Source organism: Grammomys surdaster, unplaced genomic scaffold (assembly GCF_004785775.1).
Source record: "Grammomys surdaster isolate TR1022 unplaced genomic scaffold, NIH_TR_1.0 140, whole genome shotgun sequence".
NCBI classification, from domain to species: domain Eukaryota; kingdom Metazoa; phylum Chordata; class Mammalia; order Rodentia; family Muridae; genus Grammomys; species Grammomys surdaster.
In genome coordinates this window covers 2040041-2057368 of record NW_021604598.1, presented here as the reverse complement: position 1 = coordinate 2057368, position 17328 = coordinate 2040041, and the positions used below count along the sequence as shown (strand labels likewise).

At 48.9% G+C, this 17328-nt stretch overlaps 2 protein-coding genes across 2 annotated transcripts; both read left to right on the top strand.

Moving 5' to 3' along the window:
• The first annotated feature begins 595 nt into the window (after nt 1-595).
• On the top strand, nt 596-6228 carry Fdx2 (ferredoxin 2). Its single transcript, XM_028763735.1, has 5 exons — nt 596-731; nt 802-856; nt 946-1052; nt 5611-5698; nt 5814-6228. The coding sequence occupies exons 1-5, from the start codon at nt 614-616 to the stop codon at nt 5968-5970; spliced, it is 525 nt and encodes a 174-aa protein (XP_028619568.1). The 5' UTR covers nt 596-613; the 3' UTR covers nt 5971-6228.
• A 428-nt stretch (nt 6229-6656) lies between these two features.
• On the top strand, nt 6657-11452 carry Zglp1 (zinc finger GATA like protein 1). The gene is made up of 5 exons (XM_028763946.1): nt 6657-6804; nt 7353-7703; nt 10429-10511; nt 10848-10941; nt 11121-11452. The coding sequence occupies exons 1-5, from the start codon at nt 6665-6667 to the stop codon at nt 11248-11250; spliced, it is 798 nt and encodes a 265-aa protein (XP_028619779.1). The 5' UTR covers nt 6657-6664; the 3' UTR covers nt 11251-11452.
• Nucleotides 11453-17328: the final 5876 nt, after the last annotated feature.

Below are 17328 nucleotides of genomic sequence, written 5' to 3'. Positions count from 1 at the left end.
TCTGGAACAGCACTTGACACTAATCCTGACAACCTTTGTTTTATCCCTCTGGTCCAAATGGTGGAAGGAGAGAATGGACTCCCACAGGCCGTCCTCAAACCTACACTCATGTCACAGATGTGCTCACACACAGAATCCCTAAAATTTAAGTTGGGCTTGGAGGTCAACCTGGTCTACTTTATGAATTGTAGAACAGTCTATATAGAGAGTCCCTGTCTCAAACAGAATTTAAATAGTGGGCATGGTTGCACATAACCCTTAGTTCCAGCAGTGGTGTTCAGAGTTCAAGGCCAAACAAGGGGATCCTATCTAAAAATTAGACTCAGAGGTTGGTCCTGATTGCTGCTCTTGCAATGGGGAATGGAGTTTAGTTCCCAGGCCCCACACTACCCTTTAAAATTCTTCTAGGCTCCGTAGACACCCACTTAGTGCTCACACACATAAGCAGAACACATAAAATAAGGCCTGAGGGAAAAACCAACCACGGGGCGAGGCCGGAAGTCCAGCTGGATCCCGGTACATCACCTCTGACCTCACACGGCGTCCAAACGCTGCGTTTACGGTCGCTGCGGACGCGCAGAGCATGCTCGGTCTTCCGGTCACGTGGCCTATCATGGCCGCCTCCATGGCCCGTGGCGTGAGCGCCCGGGTCCTGTTACGGGCGGCCGGGGGATCTTGGGGACCCAGGGCCGGGCACGCGGCAGTAACGTCTAGGACGTTCGGAACTACAGGTACATAGGGCTGGGCTGGGCCGCGGCGGGCAGCGAGGCCGCAGCCGCTCACCCACTCGTGTGTTTACAGGCGAGCGGCGTGCTGGCGAGGACGAGGTGGACGGCCCCGAGCTGCCCCGGGATGTGTGAGTGCCCGCCGTGCCACGCTTCCCCGCCCTGTCACTCGTTCTCAGGCCAGCCTCCGGCTCAGCACCTGCACCCTGTTTGTCCCCAGGGTCAACGTGGTGTTCGTGGACCGCTCTGGCAAGCGGATCCCGGTGAGGGGCAGAGTCGGGGACAATGTTCTGTACCTGGCCCAGCGCCACGGGGTGGATCTGGAAGGTAGGTCATATGAAACTAGGGGGACCCTTGGTATTCTTTTTTATACCTTTTTGTAATTTTGAGACGAGGTTTCATATAGCTCAGGCTGGCCTTGAACTTACTAAGCATCGGAGGATGGCTTTGAACTTCTGACCTTCCTGCCTCCACCTCCTGAGAGCTAGTGTGCACTACCACAATCCAATATTTTTGTTTAGGTGAGGTATGGGTGGGTCGACTCACTCTGTTAGGCCGTCCAGGAACTTAAGTATGTATTCCTGGCTATTCTCTGACTCATTACAGTGAACCTACTGCCTCCACATCCTGAGTCCTGAGACTACAGCATTTGCTACCATATCACCATACAGAAGGGATGGGACTAACTGAGATAGAGTCCATGTTATTCAGTCTGATCTGAAAGCAGCAATGCAACCAGGCTAGGCTCAAACCCACCCTCCACCTCTTTAGTGTCAAAAAGGTTAAGGAGTCTCTGTGACTTTCCCTTAAACCTACTGGCTGGTCGTACTGCCTTAGCTTGAGAGTTCTGAGAATACAGGTTGTCTCTATTGTTTGAGCTAAAGCCAGTAATGTGGCAGTAATGGGACTGGAAAGGTCCCCAGTGCTGAAGTGGCAGATGGCGTGTGAGAAGACCTGTGTTCTCTTCCTACCACCAGCTCTATGCCAGACAATTCACAGCCTTCTGTAACAATAGCTCCCAGGCACATTCCCTCACCTGGCCTCCATGGGCACTGTGTTCGCATGCACAACCCGCACAGAGACATATATAAACACTTTAAAATAACACTAATGTAGGCTGGAGAGATGGCTCAGCAGTTAAAGAACACTGGCTGCTCTTCCAAAGGTCATGAGTTCAATTCCCAGTAACCACATGGTGACTCACAACCATCTGTAATTGGATCCGATGCCCTCTTTTGGTATGTCAAGGACACTGTGGTTATGTACATAAAATAATTTAAAAAAAAAAAAACAAAAAAACAAAACTGGGCAGTGGTGGCGCATGCCTTTAATCCCAGCACTTGGGAGGCAGAGGCAGGTGGATTTCTGAGTTCGAGGCCAGCCTGGTCTACAGAGTGAGTTCCAGGACAGCCAGGGCTACACAGAGAAACCCTGTCTCGGAAAAAAAGGGGGAAAAAAAAAACAGCACTAAAATAAAACTAGGTTTTGGAGCAGCCCTTCCTGAGCTTTTACTACAGGCTGCTAGAGTCTGCTCTCTTGGAGTGTGTGGATTCTTCATGTTGGCCCTCCATTCTCTAGCCCAGCTACTCGCTACATTTTGGGGAGAGGCGGTATTGAGGCAGGATCTTGGTCTCTCCGGGGTGGGATCACAGAGCCCAACTCCCTCACTGTCCTCTTGCTGTTCTTCAGGGCTCAAAGCTCAGTCCTATCCTAGGACCTCTGTGCTTGTTCTCTGTCTGAAGTGTTTTCCCAGAAAATTGCTTGGCTCCTTGTCATTCTTCAGACTTAACAGCCTGGCATTCTTTCACCCAGCTTAAGCCCCCGTGCCCATGTCTGTCTGTATTTAGTGGTCTCTTAGAGCTTGGGTTTCTTTTGCTCGCTGACATCTCCCACAGTGAGCCTCATGCTCACCACCTGTGGTCTCCCAGGATCCTCCGTGTAAGCAGGTGTGAGATCCGTGTGTGTTGAGTGCCAGTTCCTTGGGACAGCTTAGGAATAGAGGAGGCAGTAACTCCACCTTGCAGAGAAGGGAGCTGTTCACTGTGTTATGGTAGGCAGAGTCCAGAAGCAAAAGTCACATGGAAAACCTGATCAGACATGGGGCTTTTAGGCCTCTCACGTACCCTGCCCTTGTCTGAGTATTGCTGAATGCTTTCCTTATTGTATTTATGTGGTGCGCGTGTGTGTGTCTCTGGAGATCAAAGGATGACATGAGGGAGTTGGATCACTCCTCCCATATTCTTTCCCTAGGGATTGAACTCAGGTCACTGGGCTTTGGCGGTAACCCCGTTATCCAGTGAGTGTATTCCAGGCCAACCATCGACTAATGACAAGACCCTGTTTAGACTCACACCCAGCCTGGGTAACTTAGCAAGAGTCCCTGTCTCAAGAATTATGACAAAATATGAAAAAAATGCTACCACCACCACTCCCCAAAATGACAAGAGTCTTTGTGTGGATACTATCTACTGTGTGTACCAAAGTGACAGATCCTCTGTCATATCATGCCACTCTGAGCCTAACAGGAACTATAAGCCCAAGAATAAAGACACTGTTAGGTTTTCATTGACAGACCAGTTGGAAGGGATGGTGCTGGGTTAATGCAATAAGAGGCCTGAGTGAAATAAAGCTGGCAGAGGTGCCAGGCATGATGGTGCACACTCAGTTCCCGCACTTGGGAGGAGAAGCTGGTAGATGTTTGTGAGTTTGAGGCCAGCCTGGTGTCTACATAGCAAGTTCCAGGACAGCATACACAGTCTCTTTCTCAAAACAAAAACCAAACCAGTAAAAACCACTAGAGAGGTTGGGGTGGGGGTGTAGTGTGGATGGTGGTTCTGTTCCCAAGTCCAACAGGCACTGTGCAAAACAGGATTTGTAAACAGTTTAGAAGCAAACAGTCCATGTCTAGGGTGCCTCACCAGCTTTGTAAACTCTAAGTGGGTTTCTTGGAGCCTTTTGCTTCTTTATAAATGGTGATTTAGCGTCACTCTCAATGGCTTGCTGTGAGGATCTATTTAATGCTTGGTAGAGAGGAGGGTAGATCAACAGCCCCGAGATAAAAAGGTGGCTATAGATTACCTGGCCAGAAGTACACGAGCTCCGTGGTGGGCCCTGCTTTGGCTCCAGGCACTTCAGAAGCTGGGCATCAGAAGGTCTACTGAGCCTAGGACTTGAAGACCAACCTATGACCCGGCCCGTGCAGGTCAGTCAACAGGGTCTGCAAGAGAGAGAGTGGGGATGGAGGGGCAAGAAACTCGAAGAATGGAGACAAGACAGGGTGTCTGATCTAAGTCCCGTTTATTGAAAGGCAATTGTGGGCATAGATAAGCACAAGCAGGGGAGTGCAGCTGAAGACACTTGACCACGTGCGCCTTGCATCTCTGGACACTAAACAACAAAACAAAATATGTCTGAGAAAAACAAGATGTTTATCAGAGTGTGCTCAGCTGTTGTGGGCTGTTGAAAACAAGTCTCTTGTCAGGGTATATGGCCCGAGATGGCTGCAAAGATGATGGCTGCTTTCTGCTGGGAGTCGGCTCCCGACAACCTGGACCACACAGTCCTAGTTTAAACAAAAAGATCAAGACTCAACGGCTCAGGCCTGTAGTCCTAGCAGTTTGGGAAGCTGAACCAGGGAGTGGAAGGTTCCTGGTTGGGCTGGCATGTTGGCTCATCCAGTAAAGGGCAGTTGCCACCAGGCCTGATGACCTAAATCCAATCCCAGAACTGACATTCAAGGAGAAACAACACTTCAGGTTGTCCTCCGACCTACCCATGAGCATGGTGGTGTGCAGATTCCCACACACATAAAGACATGTTTAAGAACGCTCTCAAGAGCTGGGCATGGTGGCTCATTCCTTTAGTCCTAGCGCTTGCAGGCAGAGGCTGGCAGATCTCTTGAATACAAAGCCATCCTGGTCTATGAGTGCATTTCAGGACAGGACAGCCAGGAATTTATGGTGAGACTCTGTCTTTAAAACGACTTGCAAAAAGCAAAGCTGTAGATTCTTTTCAGATTTGGCCCAGCCTGGATAATTTACCAGGAGTTTCTGTCTCAGAAATTATAAATTTGGGAGGATGATGAGGTGGCTCAGTGGATAAAGGCACTGACTTCTCCCAGGTCAAGGTAGACTGAGGGCAGAGGCTCTACATGCTGTCCTCTGATGTCCACATGGATGCTCTGGCAAGCGTGCCCCACCCCCCATGCTTGCATACACAATAACAAGGTGTTTAGAAAAGGCTTCTAAAGGACTGAGGGTAGAATTTAGTGCAGACCACTTGTTTGTTCAAGACTCTAGAAGCAATCCCTAATACCCTTTTTTAAAAAGTTACAGGGTGAAGCCAGTAGTGGGACACACCTTTAATTTAATCCCGGCACTCTGGAGGCAGAGGCAGGTGGATCTCTGAGTTTGAGGCCAGCATGGTCTACACAGTGAATTCCAGGACAGCCAGAGCTACAAGATAAAGAAACCCTGTCTCAGAAATCCAGGTAGATAGACAGACAGATAGATAAAAATTTTAAAAGGTGATAAATGCCACAAAACAAGTGGAGAGGAAACTCGGGAAAACAGTTGAGTCTTGAATGAATACAGCTAAGCAAAGTAGAGAACATTCTAGGCCATGGGTCCAGGAGTTAGTGTAGTAAGAGTCAGTGTGGGACGAGGCATAATGGTTGTCGTCCTCGGACTTGGGAGGGTAAGCCAGGAGAATCAGCTCAAGGTCACCCTAGCCTACGTGGTGAATTTAAGACTAGTCTGGGCTACATCAGACTGTCTTAAAAGCCTACAGACAACTTAGAAACAGTTGGTTATGAGAAAGATACGGCTATGGAGCTGAGGTGGAGGTTGCTCCTCACAAGGCTATGCTTTTCCCTTCCTGTCCCCAGGGGCCTGCGAAGCATCTCTGGCCTGTTCCACCTGCCATGTGTATGTGAGTGAGGCCCACCTGGATCTCCTGCCTCCTCCTGAGGAGAGGTGAGTGCCAGTCCCCAGCTAGACTGCAGGCATCTGCCTCCCTGTCCCAAGGCTCTACTAGCCACCTCCAGCTGCCTCAGGTTACCCCAACCCTGACCACTGTCCTTTGTCCCAGGGAGGACGACATGTTGGACATGGCTCCACTGCTCCAGGAGAACTCGAGGCTGGGCTGCCAGATTGTGCTAACCCCTGAGCTGGAAGGAGTCGAGTTTACTCTTCCCAAGATCACCAGGAACTTCTATGTGGATGGCCACATCCCCAAGCCCCACTGACATGAGGCCACCGGACCGACCAGAGCCATGGAACTGAAAAGAAAAACCATGCTTCCTACCACAGAGCACGGACTGCCCAGGAAAGAGAAGTTGGACCCACAGTGTGAGACCAGAGCTGCCACTTGGGACAGCCAGTGTCTGAGCCCTGAGGGGGATGGGTCTCCATCTTGGATGTGTCAGTCTACCAGAGAGAATCGAACTATAAATTAAGGATGGACTCAAACCAGAGCTGCAATAAAAAGTCACACATATCTCCGACATGTTTTGTATCCTTGGGGGATGGGGGGGTGCCGGTCTGTCCAGCTCTGAGTGCCCGCACCCCTGTGATAGCGCCCTAGACACCCTTCTTCCTGGGGATGCCCATGCGTGGCCAGGCCCCGCCCCGGCTGCAGACAAGGGATCCACATCACCCCGACCTTAAGGGCTGTGCTGTGTGATAGAGGATAGCTAGCAAGGGGGAGAACTAGAAGGGACTTCCTGATCATGAGCCACGTAGCTGAGGCTCCTGGCAGCCACGGCAAAAAGTGCTCCCAGATGCAAACAGCGCCCCCACGTGACCTGCGCCGCTCGCCTCCGCCCAGGTGGCGCCCATCTTCATCACCCTCGCCTCTCTCATCCTCGGGCTTTATTATCCCTGGGGGAGGGGTTAAGAGGGGCGGGACAGAGAGATTCCACAGCTGGGCCCACAGTGGGCATGGAGGCCGCACAAGCTCGCGACTTGACGCGCGGGCAGGAACTTCTGGCGCCACCTTGTCTGGACACGGAGTCGCTCCGGAAGAGCCGACCCCCCGCGCTGGAGCCTGGAGCCCTGAGATGCCTCACTCCCAATGGCAGGTGCGTGGTGCGAGACTCTCCCACCGCCAATCCCAGCTAATGCCTCACTAGGCTTGGAGATGGGGGGCGGGGGGGTCACGATCCCAGCTGTTCCCCTGTTGGGTACCGGGACGTAATAAGTTTCAGACCCTACGCACTGAAAGGGACCGGTGATTTCACTCCACCCACCCTGCTGTGGCTGTATGGCCCAAGGAAGTGCCACTGAGGGATCATCTGTGGGGTGATGAGGGTAACCTACTAAAAAACAACAGTCCCTGGGATGATTGACTAATGACTGCTACAGACGGGCAGATTGCCTAGGGTGGGACACTGCTTTGTTCGTGGTGGGGTTTGGCCGATGGAGAGCTGATAGCCACAGGGGAATCGGTGTCGGCTAACAATTATTTTGCAACTTTTAAACCTAATAACCCAAGAATGTGGCCCTAGGTGAGGCACAGGGTTACTAAAGAAGAGGTACCAACGGAGTGACGCTCCACACCCCTCCTTACCTATCAAAGCCAAGCCCCCAGGAAAGGGGTAGCCACGCCTTAGCGCTTCTTATCCCCCAGGTCTCTGTGGCCTGCATGCCAGAACTCGGTCAGCACCGCACTGCCTTTCCTCCAAGAGAAAGAAAAGGGGCTGCCGGGTTCCCCTTCGCCGGCCACCGAGGTCCTGGGGTCGTGCTGCGAGCTGATGGTCATAGGGATGTCAGACCACCTAAGTATGGCCAGGAATCCCAAGAGTACACAGTACTCTAACCTGGAAACGTCCAGTGCTACTTCTGCCTTACTCCAGAGAAGACCACGGAAGCAGCTGAACCCCCGAAGGGGCATTGAGAAAGAGGACCCCAGGTTCAAGGGGGTAACTTTGGAGTTCCAGATCCAGCCGGATTTTAGCCTCCAGATTGTACCCACCTACAGGTAGGCATTCTCAGCCATGATAATGTACACCTATGTGTAATAACAGTATACTCAGGCCAGGGCTGGTAGTAGACGCCTGTCATCCAAGCTACTTGGGAGACTGAGGAAGGAGATGGAAAGTTCAAAGCTGGCCCGAGCTGCACAGTGACTTCAAGGCCGGCTTGTGCAACTTAATGTCTCAAGACAGAGTAAATGGCTGAGAGCCTGGTGTAGAGGGGCATGTTGGGAAAGAGCTGAGGTACATTCAAAGCTAGCCTGGCTTAGACAACATGACACAAGACAATCCACCTCAGAGGCCTGGAGAGATGGCTCAGTAACTAAGAGTGCTTACTTCTTGGGCTAGAGAAATGGCTGAGTGGCTAAAAGCACTGGCTGTTCTTCCAGACAACCAAGGTTTAATTCCCAGCAACCACATGGCAGCTCACAACTGTACTCCAATTCCATGTGTTCTTCCGACACCCTCACACACATATACATGCAGGCAAAACACCAATAAGCATGAAAAATAAAAATATATATATTAAAAAAATAGAGCACTTCTCTTGCAGAGATAGTGGGCCTTGGTTCTGTTCCTGGTACTCCCCTTTGCAGTTCATGGCTGTCTGCAGCTCCTATCCTAGTGGACCCTGCCTCCCTGGGTTCCTGCCTCCTGGGTTCCTGCACATTCACTTCCCATAAACTCATGCACACAGGCAAATGTAGATAAATACAAATAATTTCTAAATTAACCTTTAGTCCCAGCACTTGGGAGGCAGAGACAGGCAGATCTCTGAATCTGAGGCCATCAAAACCAAAATGATGATGATGATGATGATAATGATAATCTTTACAAACAAAAGCCCACCCTAAATCCAAAAGCTTGTAATCCCAACATCCAGGATGATGAAGCTGGAGGAACTTGAGTTGAAGATCTGTCTCAAAAGTACATAGATATAGGCAGGTGGGGTGGCTCAGTGGGTAAAGGTGCTTGTAGCTAAGCCTGATGCCCGGAGTTCCATCCGTAAGACAGAGGTGGTGGACGGAGAGAACTAACTCCCAAAGCTTATCTTCTGCTCCCCTCTCGCACACACACTAACAAACACTGTGGTACACAGATACTCACACACACATAAATGGCTTTTAAAACACTTGTTGTTTGTGTTTGCTTAGAACACATCCTCATGCAAACATTTTATTTATTTATTTATTTATTTATTTATTTAAACTTTTTTGAGAAGGATTTTCTCTGTGTAGCTCCGTAGGTCCTGGAACTCACTCTGTAGACCAGGCTGGCCTTGAACTCAGAGATCCCCCTGCCTCTGCCTCCCAAGTGCTGGGACAAAAGGCGTGCGCCACCACCACCCATCCAAATATTTTATTATTATTTTATTTATTTAGGGAGCATATATGTGCCATGTGTGTGCGTGCACACACACATATAGGTTTGTAGGTCAGAGAGAATGTAGGTCAGACAACAACTTACAGGAGTTCTCTCCTATCATGCGGGTTCCAAGGGTCAGTCTGAGGTCATTAGGCTTCTGAGGCTTGGCAGCAAGTGCCTTTACCCACTGAGCCACCACAAAGGCCCTGGTTGGGAGTCTTTTTTTTTTTTTAATGTATATGAGTACACTATAGCTGTCTTCAGACACACCAAAAGAGGGTATCAGGTCCCATTACAGATGGTTTTAAGCCACCATGTGGTTGCTGGGAATTGAACTCAGGACCTCTGGAAGAGCAGTCAGTGCTCTTAGCCACTGAGCCATCTCTCCAGCCCTGGGATTCTCTTTATGTTACTGGTTTTTTCAAACAGGAGTTCACGTAGCCCAGCCAGGCCTTGAACTTCTAATCCTGCTGCCTCCCACTCCTTCCCTCATGCTGGGTTACCTGGCAACCACATCCAGCTTTTTTTTTTTTTTTTTTTTTTTAATTGTTGAGACAAGGTCTCATGTAGACTAGGCTAGCCTAGAATTTCACCATATGGTATCCTTAGCCTCTTGAAACTGGAATTTCAGGAATGCAATACACCCGACTAAATAAAATATTAATTATTTCATTGCTACTAGTGAGGTACAAAGCCAGGACCTTGAGGTATCAGATACCTCCTGAGGGGGGTCTGTTAACCTTGGTGATGAGTTTGGGCTGTGACTTAGTGGGTAGAGCTCTTGCATAGCATTCCAAAGTCCCTGGGTTCTATCCCCAGCTGTGCATAATAAGTCAGCTGGCAGTGACACAGGGAGCATGCCTGTAATCAGCATTTTCCAGATGGAACCAGATGGAACACTGGGCCAATGGGGACTCAAGCCAGGCTGGGCTCCATGAGGTCGTGCTGTTTCCAGCCAGGTCTTAGGCCACACACCTGCAATCCCAGCATTCTGGAGGCTGAGCAAGTTCTAGGCTAGCCTTGGTGATAGAGACCCTGTCTCAACAGCAAGAAAAAAAAGAAATAGTGCAGGCCTGTAGTCCAACCAAACTAGATGCTAAGACCTTGTCTCAAAGTGAAAAGTAAAAAAAGAATTTAATAATTTTTATTTTTCCTGTGACAGTGTTACTTTACTTTTAAATTTATTCTGTTGTGATTTAATATATCTATAAGTAAGTGTATAAAATTATTGGATTTTAAAAAGGTAGAGGGCTGGAGCTAGCTCCGTGGTGACGTTTGCTTGGGCATGTGAGGGCCTGGGAAGTGTCATTTGGGGACCACCTTACAGGACCCCCCCCCACAACGCTACATATTGTCCTTTCACAGCTTGCCTGGCAGAAGTTGTTCACAAAAGCTCCCTGCAAGCCCTTCCAAGGCCCTTGCCAGCCCAGGAAGCACTGAGACCCTTGGTGAGGCTCCCGTTTCACATCCTCTCTGTCATCGTTCTCCGTGTCCCTCATCATCCCAGTTCCTCATTTAGACCCACTCAGAGGAGCCTCTCTCCAGGACTGAGTCACCCCACCCCCAGCTTCCTCCTCAGCAGAGCCTTACCACCTGACTCACCATCTGTCTTGGCTCCTTGGCTCTCCTTCGCCTTCTATCTGACAACACCCAGAGCTACTGAAGCCGTAACAGAACCTCCCCATCCCCCATCACCACCACTACCAGATTCTCAGCCCTTCACAGGCCTCTAGAATTGACCTCTGGCCTTTGACCCTGTTGTCTTTTGACTTCTGACCCTCTAGGGCCCAGGCGATGTGCTTCTTGTAAGACCCAAAGGACTCCACTCTGGAGAGATGCTGAAGATGGAACCCCCCTCTGCAATGCCTGTGGCATCAGGTCCTCAACCTAGGGGTATGGGAGGTGGGGCAGTCAATCTGAGCTCAGCTGGTGTGGGAACTAGGGAAAGAAAAGCAGCCACCTTTTGAAGAAAACAGTGTCCTCCTGGTGGTTTCTAGTTCTCCACTGTATCCTAAATGGTGGTTTCTCATACCCTACTCCCTCATTCCCACCTCCAGGTACAAGAAATATGGCACCCGTTGTTCCAGTTGCTGGCTGGTTCCAAGGAAAAGCATCCAGCCCAAAAGGCTATGTGGCAGGTGTGGGGTGTCCCAAGATCCCCACCTAGGCCCAACTCAGGAACTGTAAAGTAAACCCTTCTTTATCTAGCTGAGTCAGTTTTGTGTCAGTTTCTCTAGGGGGCTATCACTTGGGAGGCTGGCAGGGACCCCCATAGGAGAGTCAGGCCTCAGGCCCAGAGTCCCACCTGTGGGGGTCACCCACCCTCTGGCTTCCCCTTCTCCACTCAGTCCTGGATGAACCCCAAATAAAAGAAAATCATTTCAGAAATAATTATTTTTAATTATTTTACTTCAGAGCTGCTTTTACATGTATTTGTGTGTGTTTTTGTGTGTGCCTATGTATATGTGTGTCCTGGTGTTGTTTTAGAAAACATAGGACAACTTTCAGGAGTTGATTCTCACTGTCCAAAGCCATGTGGATTCCGGGAATTGGACTCAGGTGATCAGATTTGGCTACCAACATCTTTACCTGCAGAGCCACACAACCCAGCTGAGGCAATGTTCATCATTGCTGTTAACACTGTGCTAGAGGTCGAGCTGCTGAGGAGCTCTGGATCCTACCCTGTGTGTCTCCACATACGTCCCCAGCCTGGGAACATAAGGCCTGTTTCCACTTTTGGGTGGTAAAAACACGGATTATATACAGTCAGTATATACTGTGGCACAGAGTGAGAGACATTTTAAATGGAGAGAGGGTGGCTGGGGAGAGATGGGTCGATAAAGAGCACTGGCTGCTCTTCCAGGGAATTGGGAAAGTTAAGGTAGGAGGACTACAAACCAGAGACTGGCCTGGGTGTAGCAGAATTGCTTCAATACTTGCTTTTCTTTTATGTTCTAAGACAGGGTTTTGTGTGGCCCAGACTGGCCTTGAATTTATTATGTAACTCAGGTTGACCTTAAGTCCTGATCCTCCTGCCTCAACCTCTGCAGTGCTAAAATTGTAGACATGCACCACCACTCCTTGCTGTTTTGATACTTTAATTGTGTGTGTACATGTGTGTGTCTGCAAATGCAGACACAGCATGCCTGTGTAGTTCAGAAGGCAGAAAGCTTGTGGGAATTGGCTGTCTCCTTCCACTGTGTGGGTCCTAAGTCAGGCCATTAGGTAGGCCCTGAATCATCTTGCTGGCCCTCCACCTTATTCTTTGAGACAAGTCTTCTCCCTGAACACAGAGCTTACCACTTTAGCTAAACTGACCCGGACCATCCAGGAGACACAGGGATCCACCTGTCTTGCCTTCCCTGGGCTGAGGTTATAGACAAGTGGCCTCCCAGCCCCATCTTTTTAGTTTTCAAGTCAGATTCTTAAACTAGGGATGTTGGCATGGACTCCAGACACCCCCAGCAGAAAGAAGAGGCTCCCAAAAAGTGTACTCTGACTTCCACATGGCACAGGTCCCCCCACATATGTGAGCGCGTGCGCGCACACGCACACACACACACACACACACACGAGAAGAAGCCATTGAGGAAGATCCCCCAACACTAACCTCTAGCTCCCATACAGGCATGCAGTGTGAAGACAGGGCAGGTGACACACTTAATCCTAGTGCTCAAGAGGCAGAGACAGGTGGATCTCTGTGCCTAGGCCAGCCTGGTCTACACAATAAGATCCAGGCCAAGCAGTGCTGTGTCAATACTAAAATGAATACATCCTGCATAGGAGAAGAGGGCCCAGGGGTGCAGGAGTGCAATTCTAGCAAATCCCTAGGGAGGCTGAGTCAGGATTAAGTCCAGGAGTTTGAGACAAACTTGGTCAACACAGCAAGATTATGTTAAGAATGGAAAGAAAGAAAGAGAAGAAGAGGGTTGGGGATTTAGCTCAGTGGTGGATCGCTTGCCTAGCAAGCACAAGGCCCTGGGTTCAGTCCTCAGCTCTGAAAAAAAAGAAGAAGAAGAAGAAGAAAGAAAGAAACAGAAGAAGGAAGAGTTAGAAAAGGGAGGGAGGGGAGAGGGTCAAAGCTAATTTAAACATTTGTGATCTTGTCATGGCAGAAGCCCCAAAGGTGCCCGTTGCCCCGAATTACATCCCTGGGGCCCACATGGGGAAAGAAGAGAGCCAAAGCCCTTGAGTTGTCCTCTGACTTCCAAATGTGTACTGTGGTATCTGTGCAGTAGCGCCATACCTGCATACAAAGGGAGAAGGGGAGGACTGAAAGAAGGAAAGAGAGAAAGAGTAAAAGAAAGGGAAAGAGGGCTGGAGAGATGGCTCAGCAGTTAACAGCTCTGACTGCTCTTCCAGAGATCCTGAGTTCAATTCCCAGCAACCACATGGTGGCTCACAACCATCTGAAGTGGGATGGAATTCCACCTTCTGGTGTGTCTGAAGACCGCTGCAGTGTATTCACATACATAGGTCCTCTTGCTTCATACTGCTTGTTAAAGTTTAGCCTTTCATCTCTTCCAGGGCTAAGCAATCTTATTCAAAGCTGTTTTTGTTTGTTTTACATGTATTTAGTTGTATCTGCATGGGTGTCCATGGCACACACACTACCGCCCTGGTGTGGAGGTCAGAGGGCAACTCACAGGAGTTGCTATGCTCCTTCTACCAAGTGGGTCTTCGGAATCACACTCAGATTGTCAGGCTTGGCGGCAAGCACTTTTTCTCACCAAGCCATCTCACCAGTGAAATCGGTGCTAGTTTCTGAGGCTTCTGCCCGTGACTGCAGAACTTATCACAAATGTTAAAACCAAACCTGACTCTAGGACTTTTCAGATATCCTATGTACACAATGCCCCTGAGATTTTAGCCAACTCAAGCAAGAATCTTAGCAGAGGACCTTAAGAAGTTGACTGTCAGCCCTAGTACCCCTCTGGAGGGGTAGGCCTCAAGCCCAGGCCAGCAGGGGAAGCATCTTGCAGGAGATTAGAGGGATTTCCCCAGGCAGAAACAGATCCAGACAATGTTGTCAGTGCAGAGACCTGAGGGCAAAATTGAAACTTATTGGCTTGAAAGGAAACTACCTACTCATCCCCAAATTCTTCAAATTAGCCTTAGGCAGACTCTTTGCACAAGGGCAAAAGGCAGCCACATTCTTCAACAAAATATCACAAGAATGGTCTCTAAGCCACACACAAACATTCTCCCTTGAGCTAGACTCCCACAGTTCAAATCCCCCTCACCACCACTGCCTTCAATGTTCCTTTTGAGATGGTTCACTAAACCCTGTTTTTCTAGTCCAAAGACCCAAAGTGTTCCACATTCCTCCAAACAGAAACATGGTCCAACCTATCGCAGCAATACTCCACTCCTGATAGCAGCTTTTGTCTTTGTTAGGGTTTTATTTCTGTGAAGAGACACCATGACCACAGCAACACTTAAAAAATTAACTGGGGCTGGCTTACAGGTTCAGAGGTTTAGTACACACACAAATAGAGGTAAAAAAAATTGCATTTAACCTTGGGGCTGGAGAGACAGCTCAGAAGTTAAAGAACACGTGCTGTGGTATTCAGTTCCAATACCATGTCAAGTGGCTCACAACTGCTTGTAACTCAAGTTCCAGGGCCTCTCTGGCCTCCACAGAAACCCATGTTCCCTGGCTAGTATTATGTCAACTTGACACAAGCTAGAGTTATCTGAAAAGGGGAACTTCTATTGAGAAAAGGCCTCTTTTTTTTTTGTTTTTGTTTTTTTTTGTTTGTTTGTTTTTCGAGACAGGGTTTCTCTGTGTAGCCTTGGCTGTCCTGGAACTCACTCTGTAGACCAGGCTGGCCTCGAACTCAGAAATTCGCCTGCCTCTGCCTCCCAAGTGCTGGGATTAAAGGCGTGTGCCACCACTGCCCAGTGAGAAAAGGCCTCTTTAAGATCCATCTGTAAAGCCTTTTCTTAACTAGCGATCCATGGTGGAGGGCCCAGCTCATTGTGAGTGGGGCCATCCCTGAGCTATCAGTTCTTTGTTTCTATAAGAAGAAATGCTGAGCAATCAGGGAGAGCAATCCAGTACGCAGCACCCATCCAGGCCTCTGCATCAGCTCCTGCCTCCAGGTTCCAATCCTGTCTGAGTTCCTGTCCAGACTTCCTTCACTGATGGACTACAATTGGAAATGTAAGCTAAATAAACCCTTTCCTCTCCAACTTTTTTTTTTTTTTTTTGAGACAGGGTTTCTCTGTGTAGCCCGGGCTGTCCTGGAACTCACTCTGTAGACCAGGCTGGCCTCGAACTCAGAAATCCACCTGCCTCTGCCTCCCAGGTGCTGGGATTAAAGGTGTGCACCACCACTGCCCGGCCAACTTTTTTGATCATGGTATTTTATCATAGCAACAGTAACCAAAACTAAAACATACCCACATGCTTGTGCCATATATTTGTGTAGACATAAACATATAAATAAAAATAAAAATTTGAAACAAAAAACAAAAAGGATTCTAATTCAGTTGAAATGCTTTGCTTTAAGACCAGAGCTCTGGATACCCTGCACTCAAGGGTCACTCAGACAAATGTGGTTCTAGGTTCAGTTACACAAGCACTTAGAAGCTGCTATAGCTGTGGTCCAAGGGATAAGAGTGCTGTTCAAGCCAGTGTCAGAGTTTGGTGTGGTCCAGTGGATGCTGGTTTGCACAGCATGCACACAACGAAGATCACAGCATCACAGAGACTTCTCCCAGATTCAAACAAAGCCTGGGGATCAAGGTAGTGTGAAGCAAAGACAGATTACACTTGAGGAGTGTCTGAAGGGACCCTGTAGGAAGCTGGGGAGGGAAGGGAAGGCTGCAGTCAAGCCCCTCAGGATGCTGGACAATGTCAAGAGCATGGAGTGTATGTCTGCCGAGAAAAGCTACAGTCACCAGTAGAGATCAGGATAGCCTTGAACTCTTTTTAGATCAGTCCATGATTGAGTCCGAATAACTGGTCACATTTAATAACAATACAAGAGGCATTATAACTTCTCTTTTTGATTCTCTGTTCCACAAGGTCTAAGAACTTGAGGCAAGGCAGCTTGTCCCATCAGGGTTATAGGTAAGCAATGGTGGGTCGGGAACTTTATGTCCAATACAGCTTCCCAGTCACCATTGTCAGGGCACTCAGCAAGCTCACAGGTCAGCATCATTCTTTGTCCTGGCATCATCATGTCTCACCCATTGCTCTGGTGGCCACCATGCTCCTTCAGCATCCTGCAGAAAAAAACACAAACATGCCTTCTTCCCCATATTAAATACCTGATCGGGATCATGCCTTATGGCAGTAAGTGGACCCTTCCCTTACACCTATGCATAAGTATGCCTAGTTGTAGAGTGACATAGACACTCAGCAGAAAGTTCCTTGGCCTCCAAATTTAAAAAAAAAAAAACTTTAAAATAAAAAATAAAAAGAATATGATTTAAATAAATTTGTGGTATACAGGGGTATGTCCCCCTTTTTTATTTTATGAAGGTACTGTTTTAAAGTTCCACGGGCCCGTCCCACAGTCTCTTGTCCTTGACAGTTACAAGGAGTCCCTGTAGTATGAATAATGTTAAATTGCTGCTTAAGTGTCTCAAACGTTCGCCTGCATAGCCAGTTCCATTATCTGTTTGTTTGTTGATTGTTTGTTTCTTATTATTTCTTATTATTGGGTACTTTATCTACATTTCAGATGTTATCCCCTTTCTCCATTCCCCACCCCAGAAACCCCTTAGCCTATTCTCCCTCCTTCTATTTCTAGGAGGGTGTGCCCCCACCCACCCACCCACCCACTCCCACTTCCCCTCCCTTGAATTTCCCCTCACTGGGGCATCCAGCCTTCAAGGGACCAAGGCCCTCCTTTCTGACTGATGCCTGACAAGTCCATCCTCCTCTACAAATACAACTAGAGACATAGGTCCCTCCATGTGTGTTCCCAGGCTAGCTGTTTAGACCCAGGGAGCTCTGGTTGGTTGGTATTGTCGCTCTCCCCAAGGGGGCCACAAGCCCCTTCAGCTCCTTCAGTCTTCTCTCTAACTCCTCCACTGAGAACCCTGTGATCAATTTGATGGTTAGCTGTGAGCATCCGTGTCTGTATGTCAGGCTCTGGCAGAGCCTCTCAGGAGACAGGTGTATCAGGCTCCTGGCAGCATGCACTTCTGGCCATCCACACCAGTGTTTGCATATGGTGATTGCATCTGGGAGCATCTCCAGGTGGGGCAGTCTCTGGATGGTCTCTCCTCCAGTTTCTGCCCCTCTAAGAT

Coding starts and splice junctions, on each gene's coding strand:
- Fdx2 (XM_028763735.1), top strand. CDS start 614: ATGGCCGCCTCCATGGCCCGTGGCGTGAGCGCCCGGGTCCTGTTACGG. Junction 732..801: donor TAGGACGTTCGGAACTACAG/GTACATAGGGCT, acceptor GTGTGTTTACAG/GCGAGCGGCGTGCTGGCGAG. Junction 1,053..5,610: donor CCACGGGGTGGATCTGGAAG/GTAGGTCATATG, acceptor TCCTGTCCCCAG/GGGCCTGCGAAGCATCTCTG.
- Zglp1 (XM_028763946.1), top strand. CDS start 6,665: ATGGAGGCCGCACAAGCTCGCGACTTGACGCGCGGGCAGGAACTTCTG. Junction 6,805..7,352: donor TGCCTCACTCCCAATGGCAG/GTGCGTGGTGCG, acceptor CTTATCCCCCAG/GTCTCTGTGGCCTGCATGCC. Junction 7,704..10,428: donor CAGATTGTACCCACCTACAG/GTAGGCATTCTC, acceptor GTCCTTTCACAG/CTTGCCTGGCAGAAGTTGTT.